Source organism: Trypanosoma conorhini, assembly GCF_003719485.1.
Source record: "Trypanosoma conorhini strain 025E chromosome Unknown Tco_14.4_contig_00509, whole genome shotgun sequence".
NCBI classification, from domain to species: Eukaryota; Euglenozoa; class Kinetoplastea; order Trypanosomatida; family Trypanosomatidae; genus Trypanosoma; species Trypanosoma conorhini.
This window is the reverse complement of record NW_021704598.1, coordinates 204-13820: the sequence shown is the minus strand read 5'-3', so window position 1 is coordinate 13820 and position 13617 is coordinate 204. Positions and strand designations below refer to the sequence as shown.

The 13617-nt window shown below is 52.3% G+C and overlaps 3 protein-coding genes across 3 annotated transcripts, besides 5 other annotated features; all 3 read right to left on the bottom strand.

The window, feature by feature from the left end:
* Positions 1-36: 36 nt before the first annotated feature.
* Positions 37-4776, bottom strand: Tco025E_07003 (uncharacterized protein; the record flags this gene model as incomplete). Its single annotated transcript, XM_029373870.1, has 1 exon — positions 37-4776. One exon carries the CDS (start codon positions 4774-4776, stop codon positions 37-39), a length of 4740 nt encoding a protein of 1579 aa, XP_029226017.1.
* A 112-nt stretch (positions 4777-4888) lies between these two features.
* Positions 4889-9022, bottom strand: Tco025E_07002 (uncharacterized protein; the record flags this gene model as incomplete). The annotated part of the gene is made up of 1 exon (XM_029373869.1): positions 4889-9022. The coding sequence occupies one exon, from the start codon at positions 9020-9022 to the stop codon at positions 4889-4891; it is 4134 nt and encodes a 1377-aa protein (XP_029226016.1).
* Positions 9023-9790: 768 nt separating this feature from the next.
* Positions 9791-9826: a sequence feature (GA-rich).
* A 415-nt stretch (positions 9827-10241) lies between these two features.
* Positions 10242-10295: a microsatellite.
* A 148-nt stretch (positions 10296-10443) lies between these two features.
* Positions 10444-10476: a sequence feature (G-rich).
* Positions 10477-10581: 105 nt separating this feature from the next.
* Positions 10582-10606: a microsatellite.
* Positions 10607-10729: 123 nt separating this feature from the next.
* Positions 10730-12247, bottom strand: Tco025E_07001 (uncharacterized protein; the record flags this gene model as incomplete). The annotated part of the gene is made up of 1 exon (XM_029373868.1): positions 10730-12247. The coding sequence occupies one exon, from the start codon at positions 12245-12247 to the stop codon at positions 10730-10732; it is 1518 nt and encodes a 505-aa protein (XP_029226015.1).
* A 414-nt stretch (positions 12248-12661) lies between these two features.
* Positions 12662-12707: a microsatellite.
* Positions 12708-13617: the final 910 nt, after the last annotated feature.

Here is a 13617-nt window from a genome sequence, read left to right as displayed (position 1 = left end):
AACGCAACAAATAAAATAAAGAGGGACATTAGATTACTACAGGTCATCGTCAATGATTGGCCCCCCATGCACTGGTCTTTTTGCCGCCGCCATCTGCGGCGGCAGTTTAGGACCAAGCGCCTTTGTCGGTGGCATTTTACCCGGCATTTTCATTGGCATTTTGGGAGGCATCTTTTTAGGGCCGACAGCTACTGCCGGTGCGTGTGCGGGTGCTGCGGGAGTTCTTACTGCTGCAGCTTCCCGCGTCGCAGGAAAGCCGCCGTTGGGTGCCGGTGGAGATGAGAGCGGCGGAGTCTGTTGCTGCTGCTGCTGCTGCTGCGCGCGTGACGCCTCCCCACCAGCGTTGATTGAGCCTTCCTTTGAGCTGTACGTGTGACTTCGGTTGGAGATGGGCTTCATTGGCTGGTCATTCCTCTCGCTGCCGAGCAGGGAGGCATCCACGTCGTCATCAAAGAAGCGTGCATCCCGCACCTTCTTCTTTCTCCGGTAGTAGTACACTCCCACCGCCGCACCAATGGCAATCACGACAAGGGCCGTCATCACCCCACCTACAATGGCAGCAACGTTCACAGTTTTCGGTTTTGTGGGAAAGAAAAATGTTGGCAGCTGGTAGCCAAGTTCGTAGCCAATGGGGTTTTCGTAGCCGTTGAGGATAAACTCCAAGCTCACAAGGGTGCAGGTAAAAGATAATATCGAGTCATCTTTCGTGTGGCAGCGCGCCTCTGCCTCTGCTGGTTTACACAGACCCAAGGGGGAGGTCTCATCCAAAGTTTGTCTTTTCCAATTATCCATCACACTTGCAGCAACGTCAGGACACGCGTCCGCCAACTCCTGTAAGGCGTGTTTGCAATTATTAATCAAAACGAGGGAATTAGGGCATTCTAACTCCGTTGCTCTACCGTTCGTGTAAATGGTTGCTATGGCCTTGTCAACACAGTTGGCAAATGGGGGAATGTAGGCGTGCATCATGGATACGCAGCGCGGTGATGGATGCAACGGCACGGAGCCACTACTGTCTGGATAAATCGGGTCCCAATCGGGCGGTGTCGTCTCGGTTGGCTCGGACTCATACCTGTACAAAGGGAGGGCGTGGCGAGGAGCAATAAGGGACAGAGGCACCCTTCGACATGTCGGACTACTCATGACAAACGAGCAGACGAAGAACGGGGCTGGGGGTAATGCGACGCCGTTGGTGATGCCGCTCGATGGGTAGACGCCGCTCAACCACAGCATCCTGCCCGATGTCAGATCCAGAAATCCCGTGCCATCCGTCGCGTCAAACAGGCCAACCACCGCGGTGGCGTTCAAAGCTGACCTACCAAAGCGATAGATAGCCTTTTCGGCGTACCAGGCCAATTTGGTTGCGGGGCCTTCACGTTCGTGTGCGTAGGCAACCGTGCCAGCAGCGTTAGAGAAGAGAACATGCCCATAAGGCGTACGTACCGGTCCAACAACGGTGGTCGACGGCGATTCGGCCCTGCGCTTTGGAAAGGTGATGTTGCCCATGCGACGCAGGGACCATGGTATGCTCAGCGGAGAACGAAGCGATTGGAGACCACCCTGCGTGGCCACATACAACGTGCGATCTGCGCCCAAAACTGGTCCTGCAACGCCTGTTTCAAAAATATACCCCCAAACATATCTTCCCGTCAGCAAATCGTACACGTTCAGTACCGCGCCCGCAGCAGTGTACAGGAAGTAGCCGTACGTAGAGACGGAACCCAAGTCAAGGCGCACAGACGTCCCCCAAAGTCGCGTCCATGAAGAAGAGGAAACGTCATCTACGCGGTACACAACAACTGTTGGACGTTTTTTATCACCGCCTTCGGGCTCCATCGCGAAAACTAAGTGATTCGCATACTCCACCCTCGCCAAAAGCGGGTACCCTGGAAGAAGCCCAGCCATGACACCTTCCACCTCCAATACTTTTACCTCCGGTCCTGTAATTTTGCCACTTGTATTCTGCAGATTGAGGTCGACAATGTGCACACATGACCATCCAACAATTCCAACGTACACAAGAGTTCCATTAACAACCACATGAGCATCGGGAGAGTCTGGAGCGACTTTGCATCTCTCAAACAGAAATGTCCTCGCAACTGCTCCAGTTCTTTTGTTGATTATTGCCGCTGCAAGTACCCCACCGGACACGAGCGCAAAGTCGGAATTACTCAGCACAACGGGACTGAATGTTATGTACGGACTATTAACATTTGAAAAACCGAGATTCCATAGCACTCGGCCGTCCAAGCTCATACAGCCAATTGTCCTTGTTTGCGACAAAAACACGCGTTGCTCGTTATTTACCAGGGCCGTATTCATTCGAAAATTTCCTTGAACAGCAAAAGAACCCTCGAGAATCGCAAGCCCCACAAACGAATTGTCGGCTGTCGTGTAAACAAACGGAGGAAAGGAGACGAAACGTGTTGCAGGTTTGAACTGAATCATGCCATTGTCGCCCCAATGAGCTGTGGGGTTTGCTACAGAGGTGTCAACGGCAAAACTGAATCCATTTCCATAGATGATGGCTAACGGAGTAACTTTAAAACCATCCGCTCCTTTTACCATCATACTTCCGCTGGGCTTTGCCTGCGAACTGATCAAAAGTGAACTCTTCGATGCTCCGTAAGCTCGGAAATAGTAATCGTACCCTGTGTTGTAGTAAATCACTCCATGGCTTGTAATGGCTGCAGGATAGGTATTGGGCACCACCTCTGACAGCTTAATTTGTCCACCTTTTACGACCCAGGTCTTGTACCCATTCGGGTAGGCGAAGACGATCACTGGATCGGCGTTGCTGGGATACGCAGGATACCTAACACCACAAAAAGGGGTGCCCTTGGCCGTCTCGTTGTGTACGACAAGTTTTGCTGTTGTGTCCAAGGTGAAGGCCACCATGTACACACCCGAGGCACTTTCACCGCAAGCGACGGCCACAGCAAGGCTTTCATCCACCTCATACATTGTGAAGCGGTCTTGATCCGTTCCAGCGGTAATTGTACTGCCAATTTGTGCCAGCGATGCGTAATCCAAGACTTGAACACCCACACCGTGGCAAACAAATAGGAAACGCTCTAGTCGAGGAGCGGCAAGAAGGTCAAACTCCGTCGTACACTTGGCCTTACCAGGAGATGCAGGCAGTGGTTGGAAGCTAGTCAAACTCACAGCCTCAATCACGTTGTCGCTGTTCACAAAATATCCACTACTTTTTACGACAACGGAAATGCTGTTCTTCGCTGCACGCTTTATGCTCCCTATTTGTGCTCCTGAAGTGTTGTAAAAATATGTTTCCTTGGCACACCTAACGCTTACATAGGCCCGCTCTGAGTTGATGGCGTACAAATTCAAGACGTCACATCCAGTTTTCTTCAAGGTAAAACGCGTGGTCTCGGCAAAGGCGCCTTCCAAGGCACGGGCAATGTACACCGTTCGCTCACTCAAGGAGGCAACCCAGCCGCTCCTCTGTCCAGGTGTCATGGCAAGAACACTTTGCTTGGCCCCTGTTTGTCCGTAGTGTGACGCAGAGGCCCAGAGCTGTGGCAAACTTGTGTAGATGGGCATCCCCGCGCTGTCTGGTTTGGAGCAATCATTCGGCCGGTCATTGGGACCGTAGTTGTACGGCCTGTACGCTGGCGGTGCTGGGCGCTTGGGACGGTTTGCCCTTACCCCGCTAAAGTAATGTGCATAGTCAGTGATGTTAATTGCGGTGGACATCACACCACCAAAACCCATAACCGTCTTATCCGCGGAAAGATAAATCTCACCGCTCCGCGGTCCAGTATTGGCAACGTGCAATAGCGAGGCCCCGGTGAACGGATTTAGAAACACCACGCCACTGCTTTCGGTGCTAACCACCACCACCATGCCCTCCTGAATGACAACGGTGTCAGCCACCGCCAAGAGATCTTGTCGTTGCCAAATAACTTCCCCTGTCATGGCATCAAAGGCATAGAATGTGTCATACGTGGTGACAAATGCAATGGCGTACTCCTCGTCCACCACCACCTTTGTGTGCAGCGTGGATCGGCCCTCCATGGGCAGACGCGTGACATTAAAAAATGCTCGATCACGACACGGATAGGTGAGTTCCTCCAGCGTCAGAAAGAATGGTCCAGTCTCGGTGGAAATAAAAATGCCCTCGTTGTAGTACGTGACTGGGGCCCTTGACGCCGAGTGTAGTGTATAGTTCCAAACACGTAGCAAGCCACTTACCTGAAAGCAAGTGACCACATTTTCAGCAGAGATCACCACAAAGATGCCTTGACCACTATCGCTTGAGGACAACGACGAGACGTAGGCCGGGTTGTTCACGTCGGCACTGTCAACTACTGTGCCGTCGTAGCTCAAGACGGAAAAACTGGTTGAGGTGAGCAAGCCAAAACTATTACCGTAACGAACATTCACCACATCACTGTATTTTCCGCCAAGACCTGCCAAGAAAGTGGGTGGTTTGCCTTTTGCATCTAGGACAAAGATACAATCGCGGGCTTCGCCAGAGTACCACACTAGCGAGACGCCACTCACGGAATCGCCGCGTGAAACTCCCCTCAGCTTCGTTCCGTCACAGGTTTGGGGAAGAAGAAACTTCATATTGGATCCGTCCAAGCCGCCCAGAGTAATAATAGACTTCTCACCAAAGAAGGCGACGGCATTCGTCGTGGATAACGAGGCCAGGATGGAAGTTTCTTGGGGAACATCAAAAGTCGTCCTCTCCCCCCCAGCGGTAACGGCAACCAAATTTACAACTGTGTCGTTTGTCTGATCCCAGCCGGCCATAAAAATCTTTGCGGCAAACGAAGACATACCTGCGACCGCCAGAGGGGCTCCCCAATATGTCTTCTCCACGGGAAGCAAACCAGCTGAGCCTCCTCCGCTGACCACCAAAAAGTTATTGGAGAAGGAAACCTGTGAAGCACGCAGCAGACCAAATCCAAAAGGCGAAGAATGCGTCCGCAGTATCTGGGCCTACGCGAACCAAAACTGCATATCCGTTCCATGAGAAGCCGTAGAGTGTGTTGTCCCTCACCGTCACCATTTTTAACGTTTGCACCTCATTAACATCCTCCTTGTAGCGCATCGGCAAAGAGATATTCACGAATCCCTTTCCTGTCTTGGCATCAAGCATCACCAGACCATTTGTGGTCCCAAGAACAATATTGCTCCTCCCGGCCCCGGTGTAAACAGCCGCGCCAGGTCGTGCATGCTCACCGTTGAGGTCATTGATCCACACCAGTGACGCCGTCTTCGCGGCGGGGTCAAACGTTACCGAGGCTGCCAGCTTCTCAAAAAACACCACAACATTTTTATCGGATGCTCCGGGAATTGCTCCCAACACACCGCCAGCACTTCCTGGCAGAGAAAGCGGAGAATGAAACACTTTTTCCGACTTTGAGTAGTATGCGGCCTCATATCCACGTGAGCCACGCACCACACCGGCAAAGTTCGCTCCTGCAGTTGCGACACCACCTTCCATTGCATCTTCAAACAAAAGGGCACCTGAATCGGCGTTTAGCACTGCCAAATTCGAGCCACTATCGCAAATGATATAGCCACCCTGGCGTCGAATAGAAAGGCATCTCTTTACACCCGTCTGCCACAGTTCCTTCCCTGTAGAGGGTTGCAAGGCGGTTACTTGATCGCCGTTAAGGTAGAGCCACTGATCCTGGGCCCCAAGGCTGACATAGGATGGTAAACCGTCCACAACCCCAGTTAGCTGAATGGATGCCCCAACCTCCTCACAAGTGGACCATGAGTAGAACTGAACTCGGTTAGGTGCAAAAATGGCGAAGTTATTTGCGTTAAATTCCATAAATTTGACATGCAGCGGAACCGAAGTTGAAGGAAATGCCCACGCACGTATCGGAGTGCCTTGTGGATCACTCACATGGAAGCAACGCACATTGTACTCGTACCCGGCGTTCTTGCGTCCACTCGTTCCTACAACCCCTCGTGTCCGATCATCTGAAATCAGCGCAGCATCACCGCTTACGGAGAACGTCATTGGAGGGGCAGCTGCCATCAAAGTATCACCACGCGGTAAATGCGGTGGTGGTGGTTCAATTGGTGGTTCTCCTGGCACATACACATCCGTAGTAGAATCCACATGGCGTTTGACTTGCTCTGGAATATTCACCTCCAAAAGGTTAAGAGCACGAAAGCTCACCAACCCTTTAGTCAGCGTTGAAAACGTAACATACTTGTTACCCCAAATGACAGGACCAGTGAGATCATTGGGCGCATCCGACACACTTGTTAACACATCTCCGTTGTCCAGCGAGTATACATCCACCATGGTAAGTTGTGATCCAGGTCCTCGCGCTTCAACATTTACGCGGACCTCAACGTATGCAGGACCAGTGACCTTACCTTTACTGCCACCTGCGTCTTCTGGAGAGTAAATAACGATTTCTACGTTCGCGTTGCTCGGCACCTGTGTTGTCCGCGGCTTGGTTTTCCAGAGTGGTGCGCCGGTTGCAGCGTCATAGGCGTAGAGTGTTGAACTTGAATAGAGGACAACCGTACCTTGATTCACTTCAGCCGCAAGCACAGCCTCCATTGTGTCAATCAGAGAGACCTGAAGAAGCACCCGCGAAGCGGTAGCACCAGCTTCATTATACTGAACGTCGAAACGGAAAACATTACGCTGATCTACCACAAATACCGTGTTGTTGTAGTACGCCATATGCACAACCGGTGCTTGAAACTTCTCAGGAAGTGCCTGTGACCAAACTGTAATATCACTTCGAACGCTCCGGCAGGTAATCATATTCGCCTTCACATACACAAATACATTTGACCCCACAACATAAGCATCAATGCCGTCTTCTTTATAGACCGGAATAGGCGTGGCCATAAAAAAGCTTGTAAAGGCCTGCAATCTTCTGGGCTTAGGCTCAAAGTAATACCCACTATACGTTGTTGTTCCAACCAGAACACCTTCTTGAGCCCCCTGAAGGCTGTTAATGCGAGGCACCAGACTATCATTCACCTCAAACAGACACGACCCTGTCCCACCAAGCACAACGTAATAATTATCTTGACTTCCTAGATGTTGTACGGTTTTCATAAACTGTACCACGTCAGACGTCCGACCTGGTCCATCTGGAGCACAATCAGTGAGGTTCAAGTCGGCCACATGTGCACCATCACGTGCTGCAAAGATGGAGAGAAGGCCTGGAGTTGCTGAGACGGCAACGTAACGCTTTCCGTCACCAAAAAATGCCGTAAAAGGTTGAGCCAAAGTCACATTACTCGAAAGGGTCACTGGTCCAGCAGTAGGGGGAAGGGGGTCGTGTCCACCCGCAGTAGTTCCAGTCGTATCATAGACGTAAAAATAGAAGCGCATCTCGCCAGGAGATTTGGCGTCGGCTGTTACGAGAGAAAATTGACCTCGGTGATACGCGCCAGCCGGGGGTGCTCGTTGTGGCGTCAAAACAGATTCACTATAAAGCAACAACGGTTTCAAATCGATACCCACAGACCTAGTTCCATTGGATAGCACTACAGAATGTTGATCAATGCCATACCCAAATGGCGCAGTCCCGAATACACTCATGGTTGGCCATGCGATAGGGTAGTATGCCTTGTGAGAGGAAAGATCAACCAAGCTGTAGTGCCCACTGCCCTCACACCCCAAGTATGCCAGAGATCCATCAAAGGCCGTGAAGGCAGCCATACGATCATTCCTGTCGCAGAATGCGGATTCAGTCCACAGAGGGTTGAAGCTTATGGTGGACTTTCCAGTTGAAACACTGAATACAGAGACATTTTTACCAGACACAATGGATTGAAACTCGGTTGCCTTAATAAGATGATATGGACTATAATCGGTAAAAGATGGTGACAACATTTGACGATGCCATTCCGTATTCCATTCGTTCAAGTCCCGCAAAGGCATGAAAAGTAAACCCGCTGACGTTGAAGCCTCCACCGCCCACACTGGGCGATCCACATCGGGCAATGAATTGTAATCCAACTTTAATAACAATGAAGATGTTTGGACTATCAAGTAAGTTTTACCGTCACTTAGTACCATGTACACCTGCATCAGCATGGAAGGTTCCTTCAAGGAGACGCGGGGTGTGATGGATCCAACTTTTACCTTCTCCAAAGTAAGTGGGTTAACGACGATGAGGGCCAACTTCAAGTTGTCGGCGTTGGTTGCCTGCACGTATGCGATGAGGGGATTGGAGTCGCTGGCATCATTCAGGTTGGAGTGTAAGACTGCTTCCTTGGGAACAAATTCCAGCTTCGTCGTCGCGTTGGGTGTGCTATCAGATGTAAACTTTGGAAGGTAGTAACTGTCGAGTCTTAGGCCTGAGTCTGACATCCTTTCGGTGATTAGGTATCGGTCTGGATCAGGTCTCGCATCGGTACTGGGCACCCATGCTGGGAAGTAGAAGTCCATAATGGGGTCGCGATTGCACAGGACAAAATTATTATCAGGAGTGTAGTGACCAATGCAGCTCCCCTCATTATTGTTCGACACCGCAAGCACGGCGTCTGTTCGTTGCTCCGCCGTTTCGCCGCGGACAAGCAACAACGGGGTTGGAGGAAAGTTCGAAGACATCAAAAAGGCGGAGCCGGTTTTAACCTCCACCACGCGAAGGGGATCAAGAATCCCGCCCAAGATCACCATTAAAAACATTGCTTTTCCGCCACAGAAGATGAAAACTTTTGGGCCATTATTGAACAAGAAAACACCCGTGGGCTCCCTACACTCCAGCAGCGAGCTCTCTGTGACCTCCGCCTTAATTGTTCCATCGACGTTTCGCAGCCGTAAAGTGTCCGTGCCCGAGGTAATCTCCACAAAGCCCGACACTCTCCCATCCTTGGAAAAACACGGTGTGGAGAAACCTTTGCTTCTCAAACCACCGCCACTGGCAGTTTGCCAAGATACGGCACCGGTGATGTGCGCATCGACGCGGGTTGCATCCAAGGCGAAGAGAAGGATAAGGCAAAGGGACACCTGCAAGACAACACTGCGCCGTGGTGCAAGTGCTTTTCTTGCGCCCAAAAACATCCCCTCGTCCCCCTCCCCGCCCACCCGACTTTTTCCGTAAAAATTTATTTGACTTCTTTGTCCGCGCAGTTCCTCCCTTTCCCTCGTTTTTTTTCTTTGCGCGCGCGCGTTGGCAGTTGTGTTTCCTCCGCTCCCTCGCACTTCTTCTCAGCCGTTTCCTTCCTAGCCGCCTCTCGTTCCTTTGGCTTCCCTTCGAGTTGTTTCCGTCGCGCCCCTTGTCTTTCCCTTTTTTGTTTTATTTTTCTCCTATCCTCCTTTGTTTCTTTCTTTACCTGCTTGCTCCTGCCTCTGCCGTCCCCCCTCCCCTTATTTTGAGGGGTTTGTTCGCCTTGACTGTGACGGCAGGAGGTATAAGCGCACGCACAGCCGTGAGAGGCGCCGCCAACTCCCAGCGTGCCCCACCGTTAAAAGTCCTACTAGAGGGATGAAGAAGCCTGCTCCTCCCTTGAAGTTCGATAAGAAATCAATAAATTCACCGCTCAGCGACGAGTGCCGATGCACGCCGGAATAAATAACAACACGGGAGAAGTCAACCACCCCTTGTTTGAGCCACTAAAATTGCGTGTGTGCGTCCGCAGCGAGTCCCTCAATCAAACTCGATGATAGAAAGAGAAAGGACTTTCGTGCAGAAGTTGCCTTGCCTGTTACTCACGATAATCTCGCCAGCTCTGCTGCCGCTGCTGCGGAGATTGTGGTTGGTGCAGGCCACAGAGACAGACGCACAGTGTCTCACCTTCGTTTTGTTTTCTTCCTTTTTTTTTTGTTGAGTCTCTTCCTTCTCGCTCTCCCTTTATCTCTCTCTCTGTGTGTGGGCGAACGAGCGCACTGTCTTGGTCTTCTTGCAGTGGAGGCATTTGCACAACAAACATAAACAAAGGAAAAGGGATAGACAAAGTACGAGTAGCCTTCAATCAAGAGTGAATCCTCTCAGCATACACAGCGATCACCCGGAGTAACGTATCACCGTCCACGTCAGGGACACAACTCTTGTACGCTTTTCCCTCCCATGTGTCTGCACCTCTCATTCCGTCTCTCTCTCATCCCCGCCATCGCCCGCCCAGTCGGGCTGTGCGCCGCAGCATGCGAGTTGCACCCGTGTCACCGCCTTCCGCGTCAATTTCGCACGTACAGGTAATCACACACACACAGATAAGAAAAAAAAAAGGAAAATCCACAGCAAACAGTGACCCGAGTCACAAGGCCTCTTGCCGTGCAACTCCAACAAACAAAAACAAGAAGGAAAAGCAACAGCCACACAAAAACAAGAAAACAAGCGCTACAAATACATCTCTGAGTTTTGGGGAGCAATAAGCCTCCAAGTTGTGTGGAATCCTCGGCGGGAAGATTCAAACAACGATCCACCGACTTCCTTCTCGATGCCTCAACACCCTCGCAGTAGCACTCATGCACTGCCGTCGGCGCCCCCGCACCCTCCTCGCCCTCCCTCCCTCCCTTTCTTCTTCTACCTGGTTACTAAAGGGAAAAAGAAACAGCACTCTATATATACATTAATATATGCGGCGATATTCCCTCCATTCCCCCACTTTTTTTTTGTTTGTTCTCTCTCTCTCTCTTTCTCTCCTCCTGGAGCACTCAAGTGCCACGATTGTGTGAGCGTTGGGCCCGTCACCCTCGTCCGCATCCTCTCTATTCGTCTGCCTCTGCCTCCCCGCCTCCTCCGCGGCGCACAACAGAATTCAGCAAAACTTAAGAGTGTAGGTGCATGGCCTTTGCGTACAAATACGGGTCCATGTCGGGGGGGAGCTGCGACTTGACGTACGAGCGGTAGCGTTCGTCGTCTTCCTCCATCGCCTCTTTTTGACGTCGTCTAGCCTCTACCAATTCCTCCGCCTCGCGTCGCTCATTCTCCTTCTTCTCCGACGCCTGTAGGCGATGAATGCGCTGCAGCAGCTCCGCCTTTTCGCGCCTCTTCGCTGCTTCTGCCTTTTGCTCTGCCAATACGCGTGCTGGATGGGTTTGCATCTCCTTCTGGTACTCTTGTGCCTCCGCTTCGCTCATGAATCCGGCGCGGTGCGTTGCCGCCCGTCGTACTCCTTCCGGCAGCTCCTCCACCTCACCATTCGTTACGCGCAGAAACTCTTCCCTGCGACGCCGCCGCTCCTCCAACGCCTCCTGCTTTCTGCGCTCCTCATCAGCAGCCATATTTGCTGTCATGCTCGTGCCACGTTCTTCAAATACATCTTGGGTACGCTCCTTATGCCGCATTGCCTCTCTTTCCTTCGTAAAGGCAAGGTGTGCTTGCTCCTTGCACTTCTCAAACCACTGCTGCTTCATCCTCAGCCGTTCCATTGGAGCTCGCTTCATGGCGTCAACCTTCTCTTCTTGAAGCGCGCGTGCGGCGTCGTCCCCTGCCTCGCGCTGAATACGCTGACGGAGTCTGTCGTGTTTGGTGAGCGGCGGCTTGGCGATACTACGGTTGTACTCATGCACGACAGCCATCTTTTCTCGCCGCGCCCTTGCCTCCTCAAGATTGTCCTGGACCTCCTCTTCCGCCCCGCGATTCAAGTCCGCGCGCATCTGCTTCTCTTCGGCTCGTACCCTCTTTCGCTCCGCAATCTGAAAGAGCATCTGCTGCAGGTGCGAATTTTTCTCCGCTACGTTGCGAGAGCGTTGCGCAAACTTCTCCTGCTGCTCTTTTAGGCGGTCTTCGCCCTGCTCGCGGAGTAACGCCTCTTGCTCATCCTTTGCATTCTCTTCCTCCTGTCGCTTAAGCTCATTTTTAAAGGCTATCTGTGCCTCACGGTCCTTTATCGCCTCGTGCAGCATCGTCACACTACGCACATTGCGACCGCGTGGGTCCTCCTTCAAATACTTCAAGGCGAGTTGAGCCTTTCGCTGCCGCCGCTCCTCCGCCTGCTGCTGCGCCTCCAACTCCAGGAGGAGGTTCGCACGACGCTCCTCCTCCAGCTTATCATCTTTGCGCCGGCGAAGAAACGCCTCTTGTTTCGCTTGAATTGTGTCCGGCCACAAGGCGGTGCGCGCCGCGGAGGCCTCCCGCCGACGCGCGTCTTCCTGTCGCCGGTAGGCGTCGTACGCACCCCCGTCTTCGTTCGCAATGCGCCGTATGGCGTCGAGCTCACTCTCGCTCATGATGCCCACGTGGTACAGCAGCCTGCCCTGCGCCACCGCGTTTGCCAGACCCACCTTGCGTCGGGGGTCCACGCGCGCGCGCGTCACGGGAAACGTTGCGGCCGCCGCGGACATATCTGCTTCTTCCCTCGTGCCGCGGCAGTGTTATTCCTCGTGTCGGTGTTGAAGCGCCCTCTGCCCCGTTCACTGTTGGGCCGAAACGGGGGCGACTGGGGCCAAAGCGCAACGGGCAGAGAAGTCGGAGAAACACGGGGAGGCGTACCTGGTGGCGGTGTCCCCCCGCGCTTCTCTCTCCCTCTATTTACGCACGCAACTCCTTCCGGTACCACCACAAAAAAGTGCAGACGCGGTCCACACTTTTTTTTCTTCCTTTTCTTGCTGAGGAGCGAGCCGAACCCACACGGCACAACCACACAATCACTTGTGTCCCGGCACTAGAAGTGGAAGCAAACCCCCCCCCCCAGAAAAAAAAATGCAATGAAGCAGAAGGAGAGAAAATAAACGCAGAAATAAAGAGACAGAGCCAGTCAGACACAAAGAAGCGCATAGACACGTAGACACACACACACACACAACGTCACGAGGCGGCCCAAGAAAAGGAAAGAAAAAATGCAAGCCTCCAGATCTGTAAGAAGGCCAGCTTTAACTCATCACACAAGAAAAAAAAAACAGCTTACGCAACTAGGCGCAACACACGTGTGCCTTCAAAAACCCTCTCATTCATATTCTCGAACTCCGCAGTGACATGAAACCAAATCCAAAGAAACTTCTTTCCAGGCGCATTTCATTGCCGTATCTTTTTCTGTTGTTGTTGCTGCCGTTGTAGCTGCTGCCGTTCTTCGTTCCGCCACGTCCGCCTGTTTTGGACGCTCCTCCCCTGCAACCAAATGAATAATAAAAGACGGCGCCGGATGAAGCGAGAAAAATAAAGAGAGAATGATCGCCTCCTCAGTGAAGTCCAGGCGCATGAACCATCACGTTTGTGTCAGCAGGGTTGAACTTCAGCAGTAGATCTGAGAAGTCCACATGCGTGAGAAACATGCGGCGACAGCAGAAGCGCTGCAAGTTGAATGCATCCAACGCGGTCTCCTCCGCCACTCCCTCCGCCACTAGGTCAAGGTACAGCAAGTACTTGTCAGCAATAACATTGCCGCAGGTAAAGCAGCGAACCGGGATGATCATTGTTCTTTTTTTTTCGCCTTTTTTTTTTCTGTGGGATGAAGGAGAGTCGTTTGTTTTCACTCCTGCTTCCTGTGTGGGCGTTTGTTTAGTCGCCTACTTTGGTATATTTAATCCAACGCCCACCTCCGTTCCTACCCACCCACCCCTTTGCCAGCTGCTGCCGCCGCTACCACTCGGTCAGCAGCACGGGACACCCGCTATGCTAAGGAGAAGCGGAGAAGAGAGCAAATGAAGAAGCTAGCAGCAGAGCCACAGTCGAGAGAGAGAGTGTGCGTGCGTGTGCTACGCCCCACCATCACCTC